The 25,995-nt window shown below is 37.1% G+C and overlaps 2 protein-coding genes across 4 annotated transcripts in view; both read left to right on the top strand.

Annotated features, from left to right (window-relative positions):
• The window catches only part of LOC121980876 (BAG-associated GRAM protein 1-like), a 34,306-nt gene extending 15,221 nt beyond the window's left edge, over positions 1 to 19,085 (top strand). The window contains exons 7-18 of the mRNA XM_042533140.1: positions 6,991 to 7,111; positions 7,211 to 7,327; positions 9,097 to 9,126; positions 9,195 to 9,294; positions 10,450 to 10,556; positions 13,650 to 13,793; positions 13,879 to 13,983; positions 14,424 to 14,570; positions 14,671 to 14,724; positions 17,625 to 17,688; positions 17,816 to 17,877; positions 18,636 to 19,085. Of these exons, the coding sequence (XP_042389074.1) occupies positions 6,991 to 7,111; positions 7,211 to 7,327; positions 9,097 to 9,126; positions 9,195 to 9,294; positions 10,450 to 10,556; positions 13,650 to 13,793; positions 13,879 to 13,983; positions 14,424 to 14,570; positions 14,671 to 14,724; positions 17,625 to 17,688; positions 17,816 to 17,877; positions 18,636 to 18,734 (1,150 nt within the window). The 3' untranslated portion in view covers positions 18,735 to 19,085. The remainder of the gene's footprint in view (positions 1 to 6,990; positions 7,112 to 7,210; positions 7,328 to 9,096; positions 9,127 to 9,194; positions 9,295 to 10,449; positions 10,557 to 13,649; positions 13,794 to 13,878; positions 13,984 to 14,423; positions 14,571 to 14,670; positions 14,725 to 17,624; positions 17,689 to 17,815; positions 17,878 to 18,635) is intronic.
• A 1,241-nt stretch (positions 19,086 to 20,326) lies between these two features.
• LOC121980875 lies at positions 20,327 to 25,548 on the top strand. 3 transcript variants are annotated; one of them, XM_042533137.1, is made up of 6 exons: positions 20,327 to 20,705; positions 20,842 to 20,896; positions 21,265 to 22,232; positions 23,404 to 23,673; positions 24,023 to 24,114; positions 24,360 to 25,548. In XM_042533137.1, the coding sequence occupies exons 3-6, from the start codon at positions 21,291 to 21,293 to the stop codon at positions 25,264 to 25,266; spliced, it is 2,211 nt and encodes a 736-aa protein (XP_042389071.1). In that variant the 5' UTR covers positions 20,327 to 20,705; positions 20,842 to 20,896; positions 21,265 to 21,290; the 3' UTR covers positions 25,267 to 25,548. The 3 variants fall into 3 exon arrangements, with proteins under 3 accessions (XP_042389071.1, XP_042389070.1, XP_042389072.1); XM_042533136.1 differs by having other exon boundaries at positions 20,842 to 20,969; XM_042533138.1 differs by lacking the exon at positions 23,404 to 23,673 and having other exon boundaries at positions 20,842 to 20,969.
• The last annotated feature ends 447 nt before the right edge of the window (positions 25,549 to 25,995 follow it).

Raw genomic sequence — 25,995 nt, 5'->3', positions numbered from 1 at the left:
TAACCCCTTGTTGAATGTCTCCCACAATCTGGTCTTGGGGATGACTAGATGCTATCCTAGATTGCCTTGGTGTTGGCGGTGCCTCATGAGTGGTCTCACTAGACACAGGCAAGGGCTCAGTATCAGACAAAGGATCAGACTGAGCCCTCTCTTGCCTTTGCTCATCATCATCGGAGTCAATTTCGACTCTTTCTATGTTTTGATCATTTAAACTTAGATTTCTAAGTTCAAATTGAATTTCTCCTACATCCCTTGATTGATCATTTGATTTAGGAATTTCTTCAAATGCTACATCCGAGGACTCTTCAATCAATTTAGTCTTATTGTTGTAGACTCGATAGGCTTTGCTGATGAGAGAGTACCCGACTAGTATCCCTTCATCAGCCTTAGCCGTGAACTTTCCAAGATGATCCTTGGTGTTCAAGATAAACACCTTACAACCAAACACCCTAAGATGTTTAATTGTAGGGGGTTTTCCAAACCAAAGTTCATGGGGGTCTTTCCTAAAAACCTATGTATCAAGACTCGATTTTGCACATAGCAAGCGGTATTTACAGCTGCAGCCCATAAGTAGCTCGGTAGTGAGTACTCATTGAGCATGCTTCGTGCAGCCTCTTGCAAGACTCGGTTCTTTCTCTCCACAACCCCATTTTGTTGTGGGGTCCTTGGAGTAGAGAACTCATGCCTATATCCTTTTTCTTGACAAAATTCTAAAAATCTATGGTTTTGAAATTCTCCACCATGATCACTTCTAATTGTTTTAATTGTTGTTGATTTTTCATTTTCAGTTCTTCAAGAAACAAAAACATCTATGGTTTGATCCTTATTTTTCAAAAGAAAGTCCATGTATATCTAGTAAAATCATCAATGATCACTAGCAATATCTACTTCCATTCAATGAAACGACATTACTACAATCAAATAAGTCCATACGCAATAAATCTAAAGCAGTAGAGGTACTTACAACGCTTTTACCTTTACGAGACGCTTTTGTTTGCTTACCCTTTCGACACGCATCACATAATTTTGTCTTTTGGTACTTGATGCTTGGTAAGTCTCAAACTAATCCTTTGTTGGCCACTTGAATATTCTTCATGTTTACGCGGGCCAACCTCCCATGCCACAACCATGATTCTTCTTCTTTCGAAACACTTAGCAGAGGCATTAGTAGCACTTTAAAAATACTTGATAAATGTTATCTACCCTTGTGCCTACTAGTACAGTGTCACAATGTGTTTGACCATACATCGACTTGAATGAAACTCAATTGTGTAACCAGATCACACAATTGGACACTTAGGAGATTAAAGGTCATCCCTTGACTAGAAGGACATTTTGATTTGGAGACATTCGGATATATGAATATCTCCAACTCCTATAACCTTAAGACTACCATTATTACCAAAGGACACATTACCTCTATTTTTGTTTTGAAGGGTAGTAAAGAGTGACTTGTCCCCGGTCATGTGCTTGAAGCATCTACTATCAACAAACCAAGTTGATAGATGCTCCCCCTTGATAAATGCCTACAAGACACGAAAGATAGATGTTTTAGGTACCCAAATCTTGGGACCTAATGCATCTACAATGAAAGACCTAGGAACCCATGCCTTGGTCACACCCTTCCTAGTCTCATGAACCCTAGAAGCATGTGATCTATGAAATTGGGTTCTAGACACTAGGGAAATGAAACTAGACTCCTTAGGTTGATATCCTAACCCAGCCTTGTTGTAGACCGCCCTTTGGGCATTTAGAATCATATCTAAGGTCTTAGAGCTAGTTGAGAATTTCTCAAACATTTTCTTGAATTTCTCAACTTCACTCTTTAAGGTTTTGTTTTCATCCTCAAGAAGCTCTTGATGTAGGTCATCAACCTCATCTTCCCTAAGAGTCTTCAGGTGTTCTACTTCATCTTTTAATGATTTGATTTCAGTTTTTGATTTCTTAAGCAAAGTAGATAAATGTGCAATAGTTTTATAGCATTTTTCTAAGTGAGGAGAAGTTACCTCTTCATCATCCGAAGATGATGAAGCCGCGGCTGATGTATCACTTCCGGAATCCGATTCTTCCCTTGCCATGAGCGCTAATTGACGAGTGCTTTTCTCCTTCTTCTCTTCCTCCGATGAGCTTGAGGAGGATTCATCCCAAGTAGCTTTGAGAGCTTTCTTCTTCTTGGCCCTTTCCTCCTTCTTCTTGAGTTTTGGACACTCGCTCCGATAGTGTCCTTTCTTGCTACACTCATAACACGTAACATTAGTCTTATCAACATTTTGATCAATAGACTTACCTTTCCCTTTGTATCTCCGGCTCCTTCTCATGATTCTCCTTACGAAGTTGGCCATCTCGCTTGATGATGATCCACCTTCATCATCGGACTCGGAGGAGGATGAGGATGTAGGAATCTCTTTCTCCTTCTTCTTTTCTTTCTTCCTTCTTCCATCCTTGCTCTTTTCTCCTGCAACTAAGGCAATACCTTTCTCTTTTTGACCCTTGTTAGCAAGTTCATGAAGTTCCATTTCACAAAAGAATTCATCTAATTTAACAATTGAAAGGTCCTTGAAGACCTTGTAGGCATCTACCATAGATGACCACAAGGCATTCCTAGGAAAGGCTTTGAGAGCGTACCTTACAAGATCATGATTCTCTACGCGTTCATCTACGGAATGAAGACCATTGATGATCTCTTTGAACCTTCCGTGTAGTTCACTTACCGTTTCGTTCTCCTTCATGGTGAGATTTTGTAGTTGGTTTAGGAACAAGTCTCTCTTGGCGATCCGAGAGTCTCGGGTTCCTTCTTGGAGCTCGATGAGTTTGTTCCACAAATCTTTTGCGCTCACAAATGGACCTACCTTGACAAGTTGATCTTTGGCTATCCCACATTGTAGAGTGACCACCGCTTTGGCATCGGCTTGTCCTTTGCGAGTTTGCTCGGCGGACCACCTTGACGACTCTAGTTCCTTACCTTCTTCGTCCTTCGGAGGTGTGAACCCTTCCTTGACCGAGAACCACATGGAGATGTCGGTCTTGAGATAATACTCCATACAGCTCTTCCAATATTGGAAGTCCGCTCCGTCGAAGTAGGGTGGACGATTGGTGCTAAAACCTTCCTTCATAGCCATCTTCTTGCTCTTTAGGGTGTTAATCCGGATGAAGAGCGCCTTGCTCTGATACCACTTGTTAGGGCCTTCGGATGGCTAGAGAGGGGGGGTGTGAATAGCCTTCTTTAAAACTTAAACAAACTTCTCACAAAAGTTTGTTAGCACAGCGGAAATATGCAAAAGAAAAACTAACACAAGGAAAGGAAACAACCCACAGCTAACACAAGTATGTATGAGGTTCGGGGATAACTTGCCCCTACTCCTCGGCGTGTTCGTAAGGTGGACGATCCCTTGATCTTTCGGTAGATCACACCCCGGACAGATTCCGGCTAAGTATTTCTCCTTCTCGGTGGAGTAACCTCTCCACAAAGTCTCAGAAAAGATTTGAAATGAAGCACAAGACTTACAGAGTTTAGTGGCTAAAAGGAATGAACAATAAACTTACAGCCACAATGAAAGCAAGCGCAAAGACAGAAGAAGTTCCTCAGCCAAGAGCTCAAAAACACACAACACTCTTGCTTGATCGACAGAGAGTTTTTCAAAATCGTCTTGCAAACCTCTCTTCTTCCTTCTTCTTATTGCTCTGCTTTCTCACTGTCTTCAGCCAGAGCCGAATCACTGTCACCTGTATCGAATCACTGCGACCAACTCAGGCGTCGCCAATCACTCTTCCTCCTCATCTGGTTCTCTGAACTCACACCAATACCATCCATGGTCTTCACTCGTGTCTCTGAGCTCGAACCAATAAGCAAGAGTCAAGCTGTTGCCAACTGATCGCAGCCAGACTCCAATTGCACCATTTGCAGTGAAACACAGAAAGAGCACTTGGTCTTATTCTTCTGATGGAGCTTAATTTGAATTTAAGCATTGGCACGACACCTGCAACCTGTAACTCAAAAAGCTTACAGCAGATGGTTAGATCAGATGAATCAGAAATCGCAGAGAAACAGCAGAAGACAAACGACATCGTTGTGGATCGGTCAACAGACCGATCCATAGCCCTCTGGACCGATCAGGACACATCTTGATCGGTCTGGGATGATGCTGATCGGTCTGTGGACCGATCAGCCTATAGGTGGATCGGTCCACAGACCGATCCCCCCTATTGATCTGAATCTCGTCGCTTCTCACTGATCGGTCACCAGACCGATCAGATAACCCACAGAAAGCTACTGTGTGGTTACTGATCGGTCTCGAGACCAATCAGATAACTAAGGTATCACTGGATCGGCCGATCTAGACAGCCAAAGTATCACTGGATCGGTCAACAGACCGATCCAATGGCTCTGTTGGTTTTAGAGCTTCCCAGCCCTAAACCCTAACGTCTTCCTGGTCCAGAGAACGAGCTACCGAGCCCTCTCTGACATAGTCTGGAGAACAAGCTACCGAGCCCTCTCCGACTTCCACGTCCGGGTCAGAGAACGAGCTACTGAGCCCTCTCTGACCTAGTCTGGAGAACGAGCTGCCGAGCCCTCTCCAACTTCGTCCGGTCCAGAGAACGAGCTACCGAGCCCTCTCTGACCTAATCCGGAGAACGAGCTGCCGAGCCCTCTCCAACTTCGTCCGGTCCAGAGAACGAGCTACTGAGCCTTCTCTGACCTAGTCCGGAGAACGAGCTGCCGAGCCCTCTCCGACTTCGTCCGGTCCAGAGAACGAGCTACCGAGCCCTCTCTGACCTAGTCCGGAGAACGAGCTACCGAGCCCTCTCCGACTTCGCGTGCCAAGTATCCGTACTTGGACTTTTCCTCTCCACATGATCAACCTTGATCATTAATCAGTCTGAGTTTAATTAATATCTGATACAAACTTAAATCAGTGTCAACATCAAAACAACAGTCAGGTCAGACTGTATTAACACAACATACTTTCACCTTACGAGTGGAACCCTTGAAGGGTCACATATACTTATTGTTATTATTGGATATGTTTGCTAGCTCTATGGAGGTAAGATAGGATTTATCACTTCTATTTTTGGTAAAAGGAAGCGTAGATCTCAAGACCAATTTGATTGATGACCACTTGGATTAAAGCTATACACAATAAACTTAATTTGGTTTTCTATGGCTGTACTGAATAAGTACTTGGACGTGCCTTATGAGAATAAACACTAATTTAAGTTTTAGGGGTGATGACAAGAAAATTTTATTATATGATAATTGTGCTTATGGAAGGGCTTTTGAAAAGCAATGGGTAGTCTTGGTGCCTTATTAACACTTGTATACCTAAAACAATGTGCGTTTTTATGTGGGATAAAAAAGTTTTTTCATTGACATGGGCACTTAAATACTAAAATAAAATTCTCCCATACTAGTATAATCCCCATGCTGATCCCAATTGAAACAAGTACTGAAATAATTTTTTTTCACTGATATGTGCACTCAATTATGAATATCTCACATGGTTTTGAATCCAGGTGTCAAACACATCATATTATTAAGTGCGAACTAGGATTCAACCTGAGTATGGTTTTTGGTGTAGCCTTACCAAGGTATTCTGCATACTAACAAAGTGTAAGCAAAGACTGCAACTAACAAGCCTGCTTTAACTATCTATTCTCTAATTAAATTGCAAGTTGCTAACCAGACAGGAAGGATTGACTATAAGTCTTATCATAAAACCAATATCAAAATTAATACAATAATAGCTAAGGTTAGGCTAACAAAAAGAGACAAAGGAATGATAGAGTATCCATATATTAGCAATTACAGGAGACGACAACTACACAACAAATATCAAAATGATTACTATAATGGCTAGACTCAAGGCTGACAAAAAGAGAATAAGTAAATGATCGAGTAGCCATATCATTAGCAATTACAGGAGACTAAAAATACATAACAAAATATGAAGAGATGTTTGGTAGCCAGTAGCCCATTAATAAACATCACAATTAACATTGCCTGGTCAGACATTCTTTCAACAACTAAAATTATTTAATAAAGAGATATACAAATTGATGCCAATCTTAAATATTTGGGATTCACATCTTATTGTCATTATACCAACTGATAGACAAGCCAAACTAAGACAAACCAAACTAACCAAAACTCAAATCCTCCACACTTTAATTAAAGTTACCAGACCAACTAATGAAATAACATATTCTTACTCCCATGTTCATAGTTCATGAGGTTTTGCACTCACACCCTTGGTTAAACTTGTTCATAGTTCAAGCCTAGAGCAAGACTTCAATGAGTAGCTACAATCTCCTCCTCCTCCTCCTCCTTCATGCTAGTCCCACAACTTCTGCAACATCTTCAAATTTCTTATTTCTTGTTGAAGACATATGCTGTATTCATGAATCTTTTTACTTTTTAGTAACACTCAAATAATTCACCTTTCACAATTAAATCCATATATGTGCATGCCACTTATTGTTAACCACCTTCTCTTGAAATAATGTCATTATTTGGAAATAATGTGAATCACAGAGTAATTACAGTTATTGTGATATTTGAAAGCTTAGAATTGATGGTATATAATACTATCCTATCCAGAAGTTTTTTCTGCCAAAAAATTTATGGTGTGCCAAAACATCTATGGTATGACGCACATTCCTATAGACAAATTTAATCATGTCCAATACAAATGACTAGACAAATGTAATTTGCTCCATTAATCATACTATGCTGTTAATAGAATCTCTTATTATATTATATGGGATGGACTATGTCAAGTTAGGATTCCTACATATCTTACATTTCCTAATCAAATCTTCACTATCAAGAATTCATCAAAGCAATTTGCAATATGAACCTCAATTTGACAACCTTGAACATTGCTTATTCAAATGCGGTTAACTTGATGATCTTTAGGCTAACGCTGAAGTCGTTCCTATAGATATCTAGATATGAAAGATATATTATCTTACCTGCCCGAAAATGATCTTCAGAGCATTAAATGGTTATCCTGGAGTTGATGCCCGAAGAAGATTGTCTTTGGATCAAGGGCCTACCTTAGTCCATCAAAAACCAGGACCCTTGCAGACCATATTTGATCTTCCTCCTGATGAGGTAACCTTTATTTGATTAAATTCATTAAATACCCCGGTGATTCATCCAGACTCTTGTGCTATTAAAATGAGTTACTAATTATTATTCTTTTTCGATCAGGTTGTTGATCATAGTTATTCTTGTGCCCTTGAAAGGTCTTTCCTCTACCATGGGCGCATGTATGTGTCTACATGGCACATTTGTTTCCACTCAAATGTATTTTCTAAGCAAATGAAGGTTAGGCTATTTATTCTATAAATTTTATACCATTCTTTGTACACAATTTGTTTCTGCCATGTTTTATAGGTTTGTCTGGTAGATAACATGAATTTGGCCATTTTTATCAAGATATCTGGTTGATTTTATTTAGTGACAAACTTGTGTCTTTATTTCTTCATATAGTTACTTGAATTTGGAAATAATAATATAATGACTAGATAAGTTGGAAGTAATAGTTCTTTTTTGTGGCGGCACCGACTGTCCATTGTGTTTTTTTTTTCCTGCAATATAGAATGTTTAGTAAAAAAACTATTATTTCTCATGAGGTGCTATATTTATTTAATTTTGCATTTCACCTCTTAATGTTGGAGATTTTTTTTTTCCCTTTTACATGTTGTTAATAAGTGGACTTATTGTGGTCTGCAGTCTCAAGCAAGGTAACCAATATAACTGTTTTTTCTCTTCATAGAAAATTACGTCCAAGGTTCTGCTCATTATGATACTGAAATGTGTGCAGAAATATGTGTGACTTTTAACTCGGTTATCATTTTCTCCCAAAACTATTAATTTTATAGATGTATAGGTTAGGTCATCTCCCAAATGTTAGAATATATAGTTTAGTCTCAGAAGCCACATATATTATTTAATTTTTGTATCCTATATATGGATGCAATATTCTATTCTGTTGAATAATATTCCTTCATTATTTCTTAGTACAAATCAGTAGATCTATGGTTGTTTCCTCTCCCGTCTACACCTTTCATCCTCCCTTATGATCAACACCATCATCACTCATGTTTTTCTCACTTTCAATGAGATTTGCCTTTCCCACAAACAAGTGGAGTTCGGTAGCATCTCCTCTATAACAGACAACACATACAGCCCTGAGATGAGCCTCTCTTGTTGCCTGGTACATAGGCAGCCTAGCACAATACATTGGCAGCCTAGCACAACACAATCCCATCTCTTTCTGGTTGTCTCCTCTGCTTGTCGACCTTTCTTCTTGTTTTCGAACCATTGTTTCCTCCTCTCCTACTCATCTATCAATAGATTTTTAGCTCACTAAGATTATTCAAGGATGTCTTAGGATAATTATATTGGTTTGCCTAGTTCACTGATAGCCTAAAGTACTCTGGAAATTTTGTTAGTTATTATGAAAATATATCTTTGATTTATTTTCTGCAACTTTATTACACAGCAACAGGAGTCAATGTTAAGGTGATAACATGTATGACGAATTATAGTGCTTTTGTTTCAAGTTGGTGTTTCGGAATTTTAGAAATTGGTTATTAGACAATCAAGGAGGGAAAATATTGTGGCCAAATAAGGATATGTTTATACTAAAATCAAGATAAGCATTGTATATTTTTTGAAAAACCGGAATCTGATTGTGACTGATTTTTGTTTTTTTTGTTGAAATAGTTTCAATTTCCAAGACTAATTCCTTTAAACAATCATATATGTTGGAATCTATCCATGTTGGGTCTAGATTGTAGTTACATCCTTTGGTGTGCAGACTGTCCTATATGATTCATATTTATATTATTAATATTTACGATAATTTTTTCGATTAGAAATATTGAGGCATTTTGATGGCCACCTCTTGCCGATTTGCTTTAGATGGTTAGATCCTATATTTTACTTTAATATTGGACAATCTTGTTATAACAAATAGAAACATTCAACTTGTTAATATAGCTTGGAGATGTTATCGAAGTTTCAATACATCATACTTTTAGAAGTTTTATATGCTCATTAACTAAATCATAATTCAATTTCATTGATAGGTCATCATTTCTTTTGGAGACATTGAAGAGGTACTTGATATTCATTTTTAATCTTAGTTTGTATATGTGTTCAATTGCCTTTTATATTAGTAATGCAGATACGGCGAAGCCAACATGCAGTCATCAACCCTGCAATTACGATTGTCCTCAAAGTGGGTGCTGGTGGACAAGGGGTACCACCTTTAGGAAGTCCAGATGGTTGGTACCGAATATAGGGGCATCGATTCTTCTTTCTTTCCTCCATAAATATTTCATGCCTTGGGCTTTTGGTTCACACAAGAGTCATTTCTTTATAATTGCATATGATAATGAGTGATGACTATTAAGTTTGAGAGATTGAGTATTTTTTTTTCTACTCTTTTGATCTTTTCATATGAATATATAGTTTTCTTGGTGATTTTTCCACAAAAGACTGATGGAATATTTACTTTATGCAATGTTATACATCTTGTAAATGAATAAGAGGAACAATTGCCACTAGTGGTTCATTTCTAGCTCTATACTTAAGTTTAAGGAATCAGTGGTAGTTCCATTTTTTTACCCCATGTGTTTAATTGTCTTAACATTGGTGAGAGAATTATTTTTTAGATATAACTGTACCTTGCATGCTTCACAAATCTTATAATCAGAGGTGGTAATGGTATATAGTAGATCAGACACGTTATTAGGATTTCTAATTTCTATGGAGGAATTTTGTTAGCACCAAAATTAAAGTCTGTTGCAACCCAGGGTATTGATTCCTGATAAGAATAGGACTGTGTCAGTGCCATATTGGTGTGACGATGTGGTGTTGATGGTATTGATTAGGAGGAAGGAGGAACCAAGAAGGCAACATCCACCTCAATTGACAGAACTTAAAGGTTCCTCCTCGTAAACTACTTATCCAGTTGAACGTTTGTAGCACCCAAGTTTTAGCAATGGCTTATTGCATTGCATACAAAAACTCTTCTTATCACTTGATGTTTGAATTACAAATGTTACTGGGAATCATATATAAGTTAGAACTTATGGATTAGAAAATTATGTTAATGAATCATGATTGCAGATAGATTGATGATGACTGTAGCTCTAGATAGCAATTTAAAATATGTATTACATTTCCATTTTCTGTTAATTCACTCATTGTTTATTTGGGTGAAATATTAATGTTATCATGATAATTCATTGTCTATTAATTAGTCATTCAGTTCTGATTTCTTTTACCTTTTCTGATTGACTGTTTACCATGCTATATATTATTCCTCATATTTAAGATAAAATTCTTTCAGAACCTCCAATTATACTTGTGTCAACGGGTTATACTTCTTTATTGATCAAATTTAAATCTAACCACCAACCATTTCTACCACTTAGGGAGAGTCAAATACATGTTTGCATCATTTTGGAACAGAAATCATACGATACGAGCTTTAGAACGTGCAGTTAAGAACTTTCATGCAACAATAGAAGCTGAGAAGAAGGTACTTTCTATTTTTTGTGGATTTAGTGCTGATACAACTTTTGTCCATGCAGACCAGGATAACCTTCACTTTCATTTGCTGGTTTGTGTTTGTTAGATTTTACTGAATGATAACTAATTCCTGTTAGTATAAGCTATCAAGAAAGAGCTCTGTCTATTTTTGTATGCTTAGTACTTCTCTGGATGTGATTGCCAGATTGGACTATCTTGGCGCAAATCCAATACAGAAATATCAATCTAGGATATCAAAAATAAGGCATAAAGCATACTTATATTAACTGGTGCCAAACTGCCAATTTAATACTAGAAGTTTTCCTAAATGCATATTGCATGATTTATTTTTAAATTATTATGATAGATAATAACAACAAATTCAATTATTTAACACATAGTTTCAGAAGAAGCTAAATTCTCCATAATATCACAATATTTTTCATCTAAATGATTTTATTAGTATATGTTTCAAAAATAATATATTTTTTTTATTAATACACGGTCATTTAGAATATATTATCGTAATATAGATCAACCATTTGGTGAAAGAATCTTAAATAAACTATCGTCAATTAACTTAAATATGTTTTTTTTGTATTATTTAAATAAACATTGATCATTTGGTCAAAGAAATCCATGTAAAATATTATAACTAATTAGGATTTGTCAACCAAATAAATTTGAAGAAAAAGATTACATGTGATAGAAATAGATAGACTATGATTTTATTTATTTATTATGTAGCTACAAAATTATATGATAATTGTTAAAAGTAATATTGGATAAAAAAATCCTTTAAAATTACTAGACTATAAATCATCCAAAGAAATAATAATTTAAAATATATTCTAATATGTTGGAACATGAATTATGAGTTTTATCATGATGGCAAAAAGTGAATACGCTCGTCCCCGCCAACCTGTCCAGGGTCAATACGGAGGAGGTAAATCACGGGCGGCTACTAGCCTTTGGAATAGTGACTAGCACATAAGGGAGGCATTTACCTCGGCTTTGCTGAGATTTGAACCCCAGACCTCATGGTGGCAACACCTCATGCGCTAGCCACTAGATCATCCCGAGGGGGACTGGCCGTAATTATGAGTTTTATCATGATAGATATATAAGTGTTATTGATTATCTTAATTTTATCAAAGTAATATATATTAGGCAATTGTTTTAAAATGATCTCTACAATTGATTATTGTCTTGCCAAAGGCCCTATTTCAATTTATGCCTTGCTATGACTTCTCTTTCCTGAACACCCTCAACCCCCAAAAAATAAAACAATAAAATTAAAAAATCTAAAAACGATTGATTGAATACTCAAAATAAAAATAAAAAAACTTACAAACAAGGTAATGTATTCTTATGAGTATTTAAAATCCTGACTTAATTTTCAATAATTATATAGTTTTAGCATTCATCAAATTTTGACCAAAAACTTGATGAGTGCCAAAAAAAGGAAAAAAAGTTTAAAAGGGGGAAATAACGCATCTTATTGGTATTTAAAATTTGGCATATGTGTTAATAATTATATAAGGTGTTTTGACACTCAATCAAGATTCAGCCAAAACTTTATCTAGTGTGTACTGCATAAATAAGCTGCCCAGTGGCTCTTTTGGAATGAAATTTCTGAGCCAAATGCTAAACTTGTATGCTTGTGAGATGGTTATGCGCATTCAACCATATTTTAACACTAAATATTGGTCAAAACTTAGTCATATATTATCTTTTCATACTTGATATTTGATGTTAGAGGTGCATCTAATATTTCTGATGTCTATTATGATATATTTTATGGCCTATGTTATTGTTAGGACCAAAAATATTAAGATATCTCCACCACAATGGTATGATATTGGTCACTTTGGAGTTTGGGCCTAAGCCCTCATGGTTTTGTTTTTGGGCTCTATCCAAAAGGCTTCATATCAATGGAGATATCTTTCTCTTATAAATCCATGATCTTTCCATGTGTTTTCAATATGGGACTATGTTTACAACCTTGCAACTAGGACTTCTTGTCCCTCGGTCCAATCAACCTACTAGGACTTCCTTGCCTAGTGTCTGGTCCTCTTGATCCGAACATGGGAGCCCACACTTCTTTTATTCGAGGTCAATATTCTACTCACATGGCTTGATTAGACCATAACTCTTGTGCACAGTCGACGGTTAGACCTTCTAGCAGTCTTGACTCTAATACCAATTGTTAGGACTAAAAGAATTAAGATATCTCCACAATGGTATGATATTGCTCACTTTGGACCTAAACCCTCATGATTTTGTTTTTGAGCACAATCCAAAATGCCTTATACTAATGGAGATATCTTTCTCTTATAAATCCATGATCTTTCCCATGTGTTTTCAATGTGGGACTATATTTGCAACTTTGCAACCCCAACAGTTATGACTTTGTACATCCATATTTCTTAGGCCAAAACTTGATTGAGTGCTAAAATATATTATTTAATTCTTGAAAATCATGTTAGGGTTCTAAATAAATAAGACACATAAATGTTTAATTCTTGAAAGTAATCATCTACTTTAAAGGCCTTCAATTGCTTACCTATTTTCTTTGAAATTGATATCCTAATATTTACTGATCGAAAATAAAATTTTAAAACATTAGTTTTGGAATTTAAAATAAAAATTTCAATATTACACAAAATTTAATTTTCCAAAGAGAGAAAAAAATATAAAGCTCAACCTGGGTTGGATGCTTGGACTTGATAGAACAGTCATCAGCAACAATCTGAACTCCAATAAAATCTGAATGTGATTTAGCAGTTTTGCATGTAAGTGTGAGTTTCTTCAACTCTTCCGTGAAAGAATAGCTCTAAACAATTAATTTAGATGAAGCTTGACCGTTGGGAACTCATGATATATTTTTCATACTTGTTCTTACATAAACTGTAGGGAATTCTAAAGTCAGATTCTAATTGTTTTCTCTCTTTCTACGAATTGTTGCTTCTAGCACTCTGTCTTGCTATTTTGCAAACTTCATTGATTGTTTTCAATAATATCTTATATTTTTATTCTTTCCTTTTCTTTCTAGTTGAATGCAACGCCCCTAACAATATTGGCACTACTATTCATATGATAGGAATGGGCACAATCTGCATTACGGGCACACAGCAGCTCTATAAGAGGTAGTCCGAGACACATTAACATTCCAAAAGAGAGTGTTGTTGAGACTGGAAAGTTTCAAACTTTCATCAAGGAAGAAGTTCTAGTTGGCATTTTGAATGTATATCTTCTACTCTTCCTTCATTGACTAATCTTTTCAAAAAATGGAAAGTAACTCAGTAACTTCCCTTACTGATTTATACCAGGAAACTTTCCCTTGCACTGCAGAGAAGTTCTTTTCCCTCTTACTGAGTGATGACTCAAAGTTTATTGCTGAATATCGGTCAGCACGTAGAGATACCAATCTGAATGTGAGTGTCCCATCCCTGTAACTTATAATTCTATTTAATAATAAGCTTTTTTTCCATTCTCGCCATAAAAAATGGAATCTTTTAATAAGAGTTTTACAAGAGATGAGAAAAAATAAAATAGAAAATGATAATTGAAAACCATAAAATTTAAAATATCATTGATATTGCTTGATTATGATCATTTAATATTCTATTGTAGTCATAGTGATAAAATTATTTCCTGTATTCTGGCCTAGTTGCTATTTCTGCAAGCATGGGATATAAGATATCTATGCCCAAAGTTAATATTAGATGATGTGTGATCACTTTTTTTTTCTCTTCTAAAATATTAATCTAAATTTAATTTCCAATTTTTCATGATCTCATTTTGTCATTCTTAGAGAGATTTATTTCTTGTCTATTATTTTTCTTTCAAAATGTAACAAGCTTTCTTTTTGTAGTTTGGTCAGTGGCATGTTGCTGATGAATACAATGGTCAAGTCAGAGAAATAACCTTTAGATCGTTATGCCATAGTCCTATGTGTCCTCCAGACACAGCCATGACAGAGTGGCAACATGCCGTTCTTTCCTCTGACAAGAGAATTCTGGTATGTATGATTCCGTAAACTTTGGATTCTTTTGACAGTAACTTGACTTCTCTCTTGTGTCGTTCAATGCAATCTTTTCTTGAATATTTTAAATTATCAGGTCTTCGAGACTGTCCAACAGGCACACGATGTCCCATTTGGTTCTTGCTTTGAGGTGTGTACTTACACTCAGAAATTTAATAGATTTGGTTCGTAGAGAAAGTATTCTTTTGTTTAATGGAGGCCATCCTATTTTCTACTTAAGCTCAGACACAGTTTGTTACCTTCAACCTGCAAATGTTGATGATGGAAGTCATCTTATTTTCTGTTGGGTTTTCTGAAATTTAACAAGTGATGCATGTCTTCTCTTCCATGAATTGGACACCAACAATCATCTTATTGGGTTTCCTCCAGCAGAAAGTCAAAATTTTAATTGTCAAGGTCTTTTGAGGGAAACCACTGTAGCAAAAATCATTTAAAAGTTGTGAAACGATAAAGTAGCAATGGTGAGAGGGACCTAAAAACATTAAACAGAAGAGAGTAAACTGTAGAAACAGAAAGAAATATCAACTATTCAACCATACCCATTATCCAATGCCATTATCGGATTGTCATTCGTCAGCTGCGCCAGATGAGATCTATGACTTCTATGAATGCCTTTTCTACATTTGGTTGGGCCCACGCAGAATGAGGCAATTTACCAGTGAAGCAAAGTGAAAAGTTGATTTTGCACGTGTAGCATTATGCCTTCTAGCAGCTATGAGTTAGTGTTTTCTTTTGAAGCAGCACAGAATGCAAGGGATCCATAGTGAGAGATATTCGTAGACCATCAAGTCTCTAGTGATAAGCCAATCTAGCAAAGCTAGCCAGCCAGTAGATATGATACTTCAATGTAATGTTACATGTCCTATACATGGATTAAAATTTGTTGTCGGCCTGCCTTGCACGGCCGAAATATACTGTTCTGTTCAATGGTTGACACAAGGTACATGGGTTAAGAGGTTAGTGTCTGAACAGTATCATTGGTAATGAGTAGGATTGCCATTCTGAGTAGTACCTGCAATACCAAACTTTGTCTTGGTTAGCACTGACGAAAACCAAAATTTGTCTGGATCCAACCTGTAAAGTGAGGAATGATTTTGCCAGTAACAGGAAGAGGGAAGAGGAGATTAAGAGCTTATAAATAGACTTGAGTTGAAGAGGAGAAAGTATACGAAGGAGCTTCAAGCAGTGAAAGCAAGTATATCTACAGTGGAATTGAGTGACATCGGAGTTGACAGAGGATTTAGGTAATGTGCCAGAGTGAGATTGGAGGTGTGATTGTCTTGTTGGTTTCTTGATTTGGTAATCGGGAGTCATGAATGGTGCAGCAGCAACAACCGGCTGACATGGAACCAAATTTTAAATGAGATAAAAAGTTATATTCCACCTCCCAAGATATACGTATATACAACATTAATATGATAGCCATTATAGGGGATAGGATATAGATGCAAAATCTCATATATATATGTTCTTTACACTCAATACTCATATACAGTAATTAACTTTATTTAATCAAGGATATATTAGGAATATCATAGGATTCAAACAAATGACCTCTTCCTTTAATCGCACATTAAGTGGACTACTTGACCACATGTCTCTGTAGTTTTGTTAGAAAAGATCAGTCCTTAACACAATTGATCAATGCTACACGTTCCACTGGTGTTCTTTTATGCTTATTGTATTTCTCTTTTGGTGCCACTTTTTATGCTCCCGCATGGGCAGGTGAATATGACTGGACTGGTGTAATTTCCAGGTGAAAAACTTCCTCTAATAGCATGCTAAGTTGATTAGTTGACCACATATCCCTAAAGTTTTCTCAGAGATGGATCTTAATGTTGACCACATTTGTATGCTCATCCGTGTCCACATACACTGGCTTTATTCTCTTTAGCTGGCCAAATAATTTTAGCGCATGTTCGCTTGGACAAGCTCATCAAAGAAATATGCTTATTGATGGAGGTAGCTCTCCATATAACCCGCTACTACCATCAACTACTAGTATTGAATATGATACTGCGACCTTCCCACTACTGGCATTGAATGTGTAACATCATTGATTCCAAAAGCTTCCACAGATGATGGTTCTTGCATTCTCATCAGAGGAGACTGAAGAAGTGGGTGGAGAAAGTAGAAATATTGTCAATTTATTGAAACTAGGTGTAGATGACATAGAAACATAGGAGAATAGTATGGATAAATATTATTTATGTAACGTGAAAATTGAATTTTGTAAAGCTGTATAGTTAACTAAGATATTAAATGACATAATTTACTGTTAAATTGGATTGTTCACACGGTTATACTTGAGCTCATGAGCTGAGTATTGGCACATATCTGCTTTGAGATGGTACTCTTCAGGCTGATACTAAAATTAGCATAATATTGAAACTTTAAATCTTGGATTATCACCATTTGATCTAATGTTGGCAACAATCTTATGAAAAATCAAAATGTTCATTTTAGTTTTGTTTGATCTAATATTAGCATCTAATTCCTGTGGTCGACTGTTCATTTCCTTAGACAAAATGTGTTGATGCTGGTGATTTATTTGCCGTGCTGTTTTGTGCTACGGTTAATGCAATCTTTTTTTTTGTTTTTATTTGGATGCAAATTAGTCCTGTTGAATAGTGTTTAGTTTTATTAAATGAATGGCGGAGGTGTTTAGTTTTGTAACTATAAAATTAGTTATTCAATTTCTAGAATATTCTTTTTTTTAAAAAAAAAACACTTGCTATTAAAAATTGAAATTAAATATTGAGTCGGTTTATTTATTTATTTGTTTCATCACATATGTGCTATTGATATATATGACTTTTCTCTACAAGCAAATAACGATTCATGATTTTTCAACTAAGATTGTGTTTTTTTTTAAGAATTCAAAATTAAAAAATATTTTTATTCAATTTTTTCTTTTCATCGAAAATGAAAATCTGAAAACTTTTGTTTCCCCAAACAGAGCTTATGTTTGAAGTCTTGATTGTTTGCTTATAGTATTGCATGTAGCTCAGAAATGTTTTGTTATTTCAGGTACACTGCAAGTGGACATTGACAACAATCTCAGAGTCATCCTGTCAATTGGAGATACAAGTTGGTAAGTTGATAATTCACAAATATCATTTCGTTGCTTATCTTTCTACCTTCCTCTTGAAATCTTCTCTTGCTTCATGCAAAACTATAAATTAATGAGAACAAGCTAAAACTTTTGGTTTCTTGTACAGGTGCACATTTCAAGAAATGGTGCATCATGCAGTCCAAGATAAAGTCGGGAGCGGTTGATGAGGCATGTTCTCGTATCATGGTTTTTAGTTTCATTTTCAATGTGATTATTTTAATAATTACTCGTTCAACCTACACAAACTGTATGCATCCGTCACATCTGTATATTAAGATAAGGGGTTTTAGAGTGAATGGGCAAAAAAAAAAACATTATGATAGAAATCTGAAATAAAAAGGAACTAACAAACTAAAAACGAACAGATGTGACAATAAGCCTCAAACTATATATTCCTTGAATAGCTTTTTGCTTCTTGCACAATGCACATGTGGTGAGGCTTCATCACTGGTGCTGCCAATAATTTTGTACATTTTAGCGGAGGCAGCCAACATCCCCTCTTTAGTTTGAATTTGTTGTGCATTTATGATACATACCTGGCGTTGCAAACATCCAATGGTTGTATATCATTGCCCGTACGTGATAAAAATATCTGGTCGTCATTTAAGACTGTCCTATTGGAGGGATTTGAATGCCCTTCCAACAGATTTGATGTCGGAGAGAGAAGAATATAACACCTTGTTTATATTGCAATTGCCGTTTAATGCTCCTACATATAATTAATATAGCATAGGGAAAGAAGCTTTTTGATATCTTTTACTAGTAGTTGGATAGAAATAACAAGGCTCTATCTTTGTATGTTCACTCTGTATATTACTTTGCCGACTCTAGCTTCTCGTTGCTAAGCTTCCTACTGTCTTATTTGCTACAACATAACTGTATTTTTTTTTCATTTTCCTATTTTAACATAGTCATTCTTTGATCAGTACAAGAAAGAAGCAGCGCATATGTTGGCGATTGCGCGGGTATATCTTGTCAAAGTGAAGGGTTCTAGTCCAGATAAAGGTGATGCATCACAAGTCTAAACTTAGACGGTTGCAGCTCTGCCTACTTGAAGTAAACGCCTCTGCTCAGTAAGATTTTGTGCACATCTCTTTGCAGTAAGTTATCACCACTCAAAACACATTTTAGCTGTAGCATGTTCAGCAATCTATGCATTTAATTTTTTAAAAATATAAACTATCTTGAAAGTTTTTCTTATGCGCGCTCATACCATACCTAGTTTTGTATCACCTCCCTTGATCAAAATAGAAGAACATTTTTGATTTTTTGTCCCACTGACACTTAATACTTGCTGCCATTTGTAACTGTCATATAGCTGATACGACGTGTATAAGTCCTGCTGTTGTGATATGGATAAGTTAGCAGTTATTGTATCTGAAATTTCGATATAGTTGAAACTTCAGATGTGAAATGAGGATTCAACTGTTAGTCACTACTTTGTGAACCAGTGATTTTTGTATTGAAGCTACCATGGTTTAAAAGAAGATATATGACGGTGAACTTAACTCATCGAACTCAGCAGCACAGAATGAGGTCAACGCGTCATGGATTTTTATCAACGATATCAATAGGATTGTATGAGTATAAAATGAATTAAGTTTAATGATGGTTCAAATTTAACTTTATTTGTTTTTTATGAATTTAAATTTTGTTAAAATTTAACTTTAGCTTAGTTTATTTAGAGGTTATGGGATTTTCAATTTAAATTTATTTGATTATTTAAAATTTTTTATGTTATTGAGGTTGATAATTTAATTTTATTTATTTATTTTAAATATTTTTATATTTATTTAATATGTCGATTAAAATTTTATTAATGAACATATTTTATAAATATTATTGAGAAATATTATTCATGAATATTATTATGAACATCTTTATTTTTATTTATTTAATTTAATAAATTATTTAAATTTATTTATTTAATCGATTATATTAAATAAATATAAATAAATATTTATAAAATGGAATATCAAATGGTCATCGAGGTTTGACACGTTTATCAGTTACCATCCTATCAATCAATCAATCATCACTTGCTGACTAGGAATGGCTCGAAAAGGTAAAGTAAATACAAAGCATAAATAAAATTGATTTTACAGAGTGGGCAGCGCTGTCACCACGTGTCCTTGTTCTTCTTCCACCTAATTTAAAGGCTAAATCGAAAATAAAAAAAAAATATGAAAAGCCTATCGGAACACGCCAGATGGTAGTTGTGTCCGATGGCGAAGTCCAAGAGCAGTCCAAATACGGACGCCACAGCACATGGAATGATCCCCGTAAGTTCACCTCCACAGTAGCTAACTATTCAACGCATGTCGATTCCTGAACCGTCTCGTGCGGTAATCTCACCTACTCAACGAGAATGGACTATAGTCCATCGAGTTCCGACATATTTAATACCTGCATCTCTCTCTCTCGATTTTTTGATAAAATAAATAGATCGTTAATTGGAAAATAAAAATCATGTTAAATTCTCTTAGAATTCTAAACATTTTAATAATAACTATTTAGAAAAATAAAAACGTTGTTTTATTTTTATTTTTATTTTTATTTTTATTAACAATAATAAGAGTAATAATTCAGTTTCAGATAACCTTCTATTCGTTTCAGTCTTCAGATTTATTATTATGCAGCTCTCTGCACATAAACACAGATAGAAGGGAGATGCCCATCTCTCTCTCTCTCTCTCTCTCTCTCTCTCTTAAAGAGGTCACTGCTTCGCCGCTGCTCCCGCTTGCTCGTTAGGGGATGTGATCGATCATTGTGATTCGGATTCTTCGTTGTTCGGCAGGGGAGGGCAGTCTGCTGCTTCCGCTCGAAAAAGATCCTTGTTCCTTTCGTCCTGTCACGGTGCGTGTCTGTATGACCTCCCCTTCAATCACTGTGCCTCCAGAGATCTCGGCTTTTCTCCAGCCGAAAACCTAGAGAGTAATCGGAAAGAAAGGAGGCGTCTTCGGCTGCGCTTGCGAGGTCTCCACCAGAGTTCAAAGGTCGGTCTTTTTTTTCCTCCCCTTTTCCTGATCAGTCAAGTGAAAGAAAAGTGGGTTTCCCCCTTTTTCTTCTCTTCTTCTTCTTCTTCTTCTTCTTCAATGTCTATTGACTTGTGGGGATTTGTTGTTGCTGTAGGAAACTTTCTACTCTCCGCATCCGGGAACTCGATCTCAGTCGCGATCAACCGCCGGTAAGGGGGTTTGCTTGGTCAGCTTTCTCGTCGATCAGATTTAGTGGATCCGAACAGCAGTGACCTAGAAAGGGTGATCTGCTGAACCTCAAATCTACACTTCTGTTTTAGTTTTTTGTGGGAACATCTGTTATTGTTAGTTAAAGAAGTCAAGATTGAGCAAAACGATTTCCTTCGTTTAACAACACGAAACAAAAAAACTAAAAAAAATTCTTTATGTAAATGGAATCTCCATATTCCCTAAGCTTGATCATTTTTAAATACGATTGGATAAGATTAACCTAGAAGCTAGGTGCGATTTCTATTGATATTACGATGTCAAATTATTGTGTATTAAAGTTCTTTCAATTTTTTTTTTTCCTTGGTAGAGTAATGTGCTTTGGAACTACAGCAGATGGCTTCGTTAGTCCCCGGAGTCCTTATCAAACTCTTGCAGCATATGAATACTGATGTGAAGATTGCTGGAGAGCATCGTTCGACCCTCCTCCAGGTTGTGAGTATTGTCCCTGCACTCGCTGGAAGTGATCTCTTCACCAGCCAAGGCTTTTATCTCAAGGTCTCTGATTCTTCTCATGCGACATTTGTTTCCCTGCCCGATGAGAATAATGATCTTATCTCAAGTGACAAGATCCAGCTTGGTCAATTCATCTACGTTGACCGCCTTGAGGCTGGCTCTCCATGTCCCATTCTTAAGGGAGTGAAGCCACTTCCTGGTCGCCATCCTTGCATCGGGAATCCTGAGGATCTTGTTGCTACCAGTTCTCTTGGTTTTCTTAATACAGAGAAACCGAAGCCGTCCAACGACTCAAAAAGTAATACTAACACGTCTTCAGACAATGAAAATGCTAAATTGGGGATCTCAAAGTTGACTATCAAAACACAGGAGGTGGAAAAGAAAAGGAATTCTTTTAGTAAGTCAAGCACCTCTCTTCCAAAACTAGCTTCAGCTGGCAAATTGGACAAGGACTCCCCAAGTGTGGGATCAAGATCAATGAACTCAAGGTCAATACCTTCATCTCCGAGTAGTGTCTATTCCTTGCCTGCATCTTTTGAAAAATTCTCTAGTGAGATTAAGAAGCATGCAAAAGCTAAAGGAGTAGAGAAGCCAGCATCATCACGGGTGAGTCTGTTTGAGAAAGCAGCTACTATGCTGAAAGCAACATCTGGCAGGAAGTCTACTTCTGGTAATTTCTTGGGAAATTTGGTGCCAACCATTGAATTGGGACCCAAGGCTTTGAGAAAGAGCTGGGAAGGGAATCTGGACACGAAGGGAAGAGATCATTCTATCTCAAAAACTGCCAAACCTACTACAAAATCCGAATCTAGAAGCACTTCTGTGAGTTCAATATCTAACTTCATCTAAATTGGTCATCTATTTGTTTATCTCATATCAAGATTTATAGCTTTTGTTACCAATATTCCTGTGCTCGTGTTATTGGTAGGAAATTTGGTGTTGATTTATCATAAGATCTCAATTTCATTAAACAGGTAGTCTTCGTTATGAAACTTTGTTCGATTAGGCAATGAAATAGTAAAAGCAAGTCTTTCCAATGCAATTTAGACAAGATATAAGAATGTGCATAGCCTGTGTTAATGTTTTGTGAAAATATCAATAGCAATAGGTGCCCTGCTTCAACAGTCGACCTGAAACATTAATAAGAGAAGATATGTCAAAGGAATAAAGCATCAATACGTTCACCATTGCATGACACAAAAAAACATGCCTCTGTTAAGTTGCTTTTATATAGGGATGTAAACGAGCCGAGCCGAGCTTTGGAGTGTTCAAGCTTGTTTGATAAGATAACCGAGCCGAGCCGAGCTTAGCTTAAAATGAATCAAGCTTTTGAAATGAGTGTTCAAGCTTGGCTTGGTTTATTTTTTATGAGCTTGAGCTTGTTTGAAGCTTGACTTGAGCTTGGTTCGTTCAGATGTTATCAAGCTCTCAATTCAAGTTTGGCTTGAGCTTGGCTTGGGCTTGGTTCGAGCTTGACTTGAGCTTGGTTCATTTAGATGTTATCAAGCTCTCAATTCAAGCTTGTTTGATTGTTTGAAACTTTTAATTGTTTGATTGATTATTAAGATTGATAATTTAAATTTATTTATTTTATTTTATATTATTTTATTATTTATTTAGCATATTGAAAGAGTTTTATTAATAAATATGGTTCGTGAACATTGTTCACGAACGTTGTTCACGAACGTTGTTCACGAACGTTGTTCACGAACGTTGTTCACGAACGTTGTTCACGAACATTAACGAGCTGAACACATGTGTTCAAGCTTGTTTGTTTAGCTTAACGAGCTGTTCAAGCTTGCTTGTTTAATTAATCTTATGTATATTGAACGAACATAAACAAGCTCTTACCAAGTCGAACACCAAGCTTGTTCACAAACGCTTGGTTCATTTACAGCCCTACTTCTATATCAGCAAATTTATAATGGAATAGATAGACTAAGAAGAATTATAATTCATTTTGGTATCTTAGCATATAGGTTCTGGTTTGCAGGCTCCTCCACAGAAATCATCAAAGAACGAAAAATCATTGCTTAAGGAGGATGTTAAGATTCATACTCCGACAAAAGTCATTGCAAATGTTCCTGCTGAGGATCCTGATAAAACTGCTAAACAGAGGCCTTCTGTTTTGAAGAGGTCTTCTGAGACAAGTACCAGTCTAAGTCTTGGTAACTTGGTGAAGGTTGCTCCTACTAACAGAACATGGACAGATGGTAGTGTTTCATGGCAATCACTTCCATCATCTCTAGCGAAACAAGGGAAGGTAAGTAAAAAGCCGCTGCTATTTTACTTGTTTTCATCATCTTCCTTCTACGAATGATTAAGATAGTTATCTAGTGTGTTTCACTTCTCAAAAACTTTTGCCTAGGATACTTGTGGTGCTTGCGTCTAATACTCCATCAGGACAAGTTAATATACATCGATCCTTATGGTCGATTTCTTACTGATAGTTTTCCGTGTTTCTTCGGTCTCCTAATCGTTCAGCCTGATTCGTTCACTAGATCAACCTAATACATCAACCACTTGTTTTGCATCATGTCCACTTGAAGCATCTATTTCTGCATATGGTTGTGGTTTCTGAGACTGTCAATGGATTATTGAAATTCTTTTAGGAGCTTCTGAAGCACAGGGATGCGGCGCAACGGGTTGCTGTGGATGCTATCCAAGAAGCTTCTGCGGCTGAGAGCTTGATTCGTTGCTTGAGGTAACTACTCGGGCAAGTTAATGCCCATAGTATAGATGAATTTATCACTGCATAATCTGAAATTAATATGATCTACTTTACTCGGAGATAGAAACTATTTTGATATTTTGGTGTTCCAGAATTAGCAGTTTGGAATATTGAAATATATTTTTTAAAAATTTAAAAATGTTTATATGGTAAATACAGGACATTAGAAATATGCTGAAATTTGAAGTTCGCAAGTTTAACTTGCTTCCACCATGCAGCATGTACGCAGAGATGAGTGCTAATGCCAAGGAGGACAACCCGCAGCCGGCGGTGGAGCAGTTCCTCGCCTTCAACTCCTCCCTCTCCCGTGCTATCTCCGTCGCCGAGTCCATTTCCAAGTGCATTTCCCATTCCACTGCAGGAACCTCCTCGGGTGCATCGCCGGTGGTCTCCGGCCCAATCCCGGAAGAAGCACTGAAAGTTTCCGCCAACAACCGCCGCCGCGCATCCTCCTGGGTCAGCGCTGCCCTCGCCACCGACCTGTCCCCCTTCTCGCTCTACACCCACAAGCACCCCTCGACAGCCTCACTGGCTACGGCGGTCGTGCTCGAGGGTCCGTCGAGGACCACCGCCTCAACGGCGGAGACCTCCAAGGCCGTACCGGCACCTCAGTCAAAATCAAGATCGTCCCCGCCGTTGGCGTCTGCTGGCAAGGGGAAGGCACGGGGGCTTGTGCTGTCGTCGCCGCCGCCGCCGCCGCCGGAGTGGGAGCGCGGAGGAGGACTGGAGGAAGGGACGGAGCTGGCGCGGGCGCTGAGGGAGGAAGCGCAGTCGTGGTTCGTGGCGTTTGCGGAACGGTTCCTCGACGCTGACGCGATCGCACCTGGGCCAACCGCCGGCGAACAGGTGGCCTCGATGCTGTCCCAACTCAAGAAGGTGAACGACTGGCTGGAGGCGATCGACAGCCGGCAGAGGGAAGGTTGTGCGGCCGCGTCGGAAGGGGACGCAGCGGACGGCGAGTTACCCCGAGGCAGCACCAGCGGCGTGCCGCCCGAGACGATCGAGCGGCTGAGGAAGAAGATCTACGAGTACATCCTCACCCACGTCGAGTCCGCCGCTATCGCGCTCGGCGGCGGAGTCCCGACCGCCGCGTCACCTGTCGTTGGGCGCCCCAGCCGGAAGTGACGCACGATCCAGGTCCGCAGACGGAGCAGGCTAAAACCGTGGTTTCCCAATTACGAGTTCACGTGTCGGTATGTTATTGCATTACAATGCTATTGTGTGGTTGAATTTCCGGAAGGCCGTCCATTCTTTCCTCTGCTCTGATTGGAAGGGTAATTGACTAACTATATGGGTTTAACTCTTCTTTATTTTTTTTCTCTCATATTCTGTGGAACTAATTGTACTTTTTTTTTTTGTGGATTTTGATGATGAAAAATTCGGATCAAGTTCTGTTGACATGTCAAATACTATTGTGCAAATTCCCATTTAGATGTTGATTGAATGTCACGAGTTTAGTTGAGTTAATTATCAGACAGTAGATTTGTAAAATTGAACCAAGTCAATCTCAATAGACCAAGGAATTAACTCTTCATATGATGACTAGTTTCATATGAGAGCTGTTAAGTTGATAGATTTCACCTTTTATATAATATTATAAATATTAGATTGATTGAGTTATCCGTCTAAGTTTTTTTCAGACAGACAAATGAAATTACAATGGTTAATTTAGTTTGAGAATTTTTAGAGCATTTATGATAGAACTGATAATCTTTTCATTTTTATCCTTCCATAAATGACTTGTACGTGGCGACGAAGAAAGGATAGGTTAATTTCATCATGATCCTTCCATAAAATTCACCTGCTAAACGAAATAAAGGACACTTGGCTCTGAAACATAAATTGCTTGGTTAA

The sequence above is a fragment of the Zingiber officinale genome, chromosome 5A (assembly GCF_018446385.1).
Source record: "Zingiber officinale cultivar Zhangliang chromosome 5A, Zo_v1.1, whole genome shotgun sequence".
Classification (NCBI taxonomy): Eukaryota; Viridiplantae; Streptophyta; class Magnoliopsida; order Zingiberales; family Zingiberaceae; genus Zingiber; species Zingiber officinale.
This window is presented reverse-complemented; position numbering and strand designations above follow the sequence as displayed.

What these genes read in the sequence shown, in the direction of transcription:
- LOC121980875 (XM_042533137.1), top strand. Translation starts at nt 21,291, where the DNA reads ATGGCTTCGTTAGTCCCCGGAGTCCTTATCAAACTCTTGCAGCATATG. An exon ending in CCGAATCTAGAAGCACTTCT is followed by an intron (nt 22,233 to 23,403) that starts GTGAGTTCAATA and finishes TCTGGTTTGCAG; the next exon opens with GCTCCTCCACAGAAATCATC. An exon ending in CTCTAGCGAAACAAGGGAAG is followed by an intron (nt 23,674 to 24,022) that starts GTAAGTAAAAAG and finishes AAATTCTTTTAG; the next exon opens with GAGCTTCTGAAGCACAGGGA.